The 1,582-nt window shown below is 34.0% G+C and overlaps 1 protein-coding gene across 1 annotated transcript in view; it reads right to left on the reverse strand.

The window, feature by feature from the left end:
* Positions 1 to 926: 926 nt before the first annotated feature.
* LOC21384339 (G-type lectin S-receptor-like serine/threonine-protein kinase At1g11410) overlaps positions 927 to 1,582 on the reverse strand; it is a 3,997-nt gene continuing 3,341 nt past the window's right edge. Inside the window, exon 8 of the mRNA XM_024175873.1 lies at positions 927 to 1,519. Within this exon, the coding sequence (XP_024031641.1) occupies positions 1,226 to 1,519 (294 nt within the window). The 3' untranslated portion in view covers positions 927 to 1,225. The remainder of the gene's footprint in view (positions 1,520 to 1,582) is intronic.

Raw genomic sequence — 1,582 nt, forward strand, 5'->3', positions numbered from 1 at the left:
CGTCACAGTATAGTTGTCCCCTTCTGTGGGTTTTGACGATTTGTCCCTCCAACGCTCGACAACTTATGTTAGAGAGAGGGATTTTCTCCAATTGAGCTTTCAGTCCGCTTGTTGTTAGTGTGCCGTAGTGTTTTCTCAATTTCGGGCCTCAAGCGTGCGTTTATCCCTCTAATAGATTAGCATTACACCAAAACGATTATTTATCAGTATTTTAATGAAATGCATTTTTTGTTTAAAAAAACACAATAAGATCATCTTAACACTTAAACATTTTTAATTGCTCAAGGGAACAAGTAATAACATGCTAAACAACAAGGTTTTTTTTTTATTATTTTTTTGATAATTGGCTAAACAACAAGTTAGTACGAACTAAAAAGAAAACAATTAAAAAGGAATTGAAAGCGTCAACAATAGTCAATTATCAATTATTAATCAACAATAGTCAATTATCAATTATTAATACTAAGTAAATATTCTAAAGAGAATAGTCAATTATCAATCATCAATACTCCAAAGCGATCAGGAATTTTGTTTCGAGTTTCCATAATGGATCACATTTGACGTCACGCCTCGTAAGCCTTGAGACATAAGCCTTGGGGAGTATTTTGAGGCATAAGATGCTGATGATTTAAGAGACTAATTATATATATATATATGTTTCAAGTAAATAACGATGTCTAATACTATGTTTTAACTTATGTTTTTCCAATCTTCTCCCAAAAAAAAAAAAAAAAAAAAAAAAAAATTTTTTTTTCCAAAAAAAAAAAAAAAAAAAAAAAAAAACTTATTTTTTCCAATAATATAAAATATAAAGAAGAATAGGAAAGCTTGACCTTTTAGTTATGTGAATTACAATAAGCTTTAACTTAGCACTTTGCAGTGGATTTTGAGCGATATTGAAGATGATCGGTATGAAACATCTGAGATGAAGACACTGATGCCTTTGCCAAAAATAATTAGTGATGAGATAGTACTTCTTAATGCGCGGCATTTTTCGTCAATAAGATTGGACAAACGTATCATGTATGTACAATCTAAAGCACAAAATTTTGATTAGCAAATTAGTTACTGGTTTTAATTCATCTCCCGCAATGAAATCCTAGTCACTTCGAGCTCTTTCCAATGCACGTTGTTGACAAAAACAGCGCAAGGCAAGAAAATCCCCCGCTGTGAAACAAAATACGAATACTAAAATGAGGCAAAACTTAAGGCAAAGCCCGAAACTTCAGCGCGCTTCCATCACTGTAACCGTTATATTATTTACAGAAACTCCTCTAGATGTCGAGGTATCGCTACCGGAGTTTTTGTAGATGAAGGCTGGTCTTTTAGGACATGGAAGAGGCGTCTCATTACCGAGCATGAATAAAATTTCTAGCATGGGTGGCCGATCTGCCGCGAGCTCTTGCACACATAGGAGACCGATTTGAATCCATCTCAGTACTTGATTACTGGGATATGACTGACCCAATGATTCGTCTACTATTTCCAAGGCATTTCCTTCTGTCCATAAGTCCCATACCTGATAGAACATGCGATGAGAATCTTAAAGATCATCAGAGTATAAAAGAGACAAATAGGGAAA

This window comes from Morus notabilis, unplaced genomic scaffold, assembly GCF_000414095.1.
Source record: "Morus notabilis unplaced genomic scaffold, ASM41409v2 Scaffold5176, whole genome shotgun sequence".
In the NCBI taxonomy this organism is placed as follows: Eukaryota; Viridiplantae; Streptophyta; class Magnoliopsida; order Rosales; family Moraceae; genus Morus; species Morus notabilis.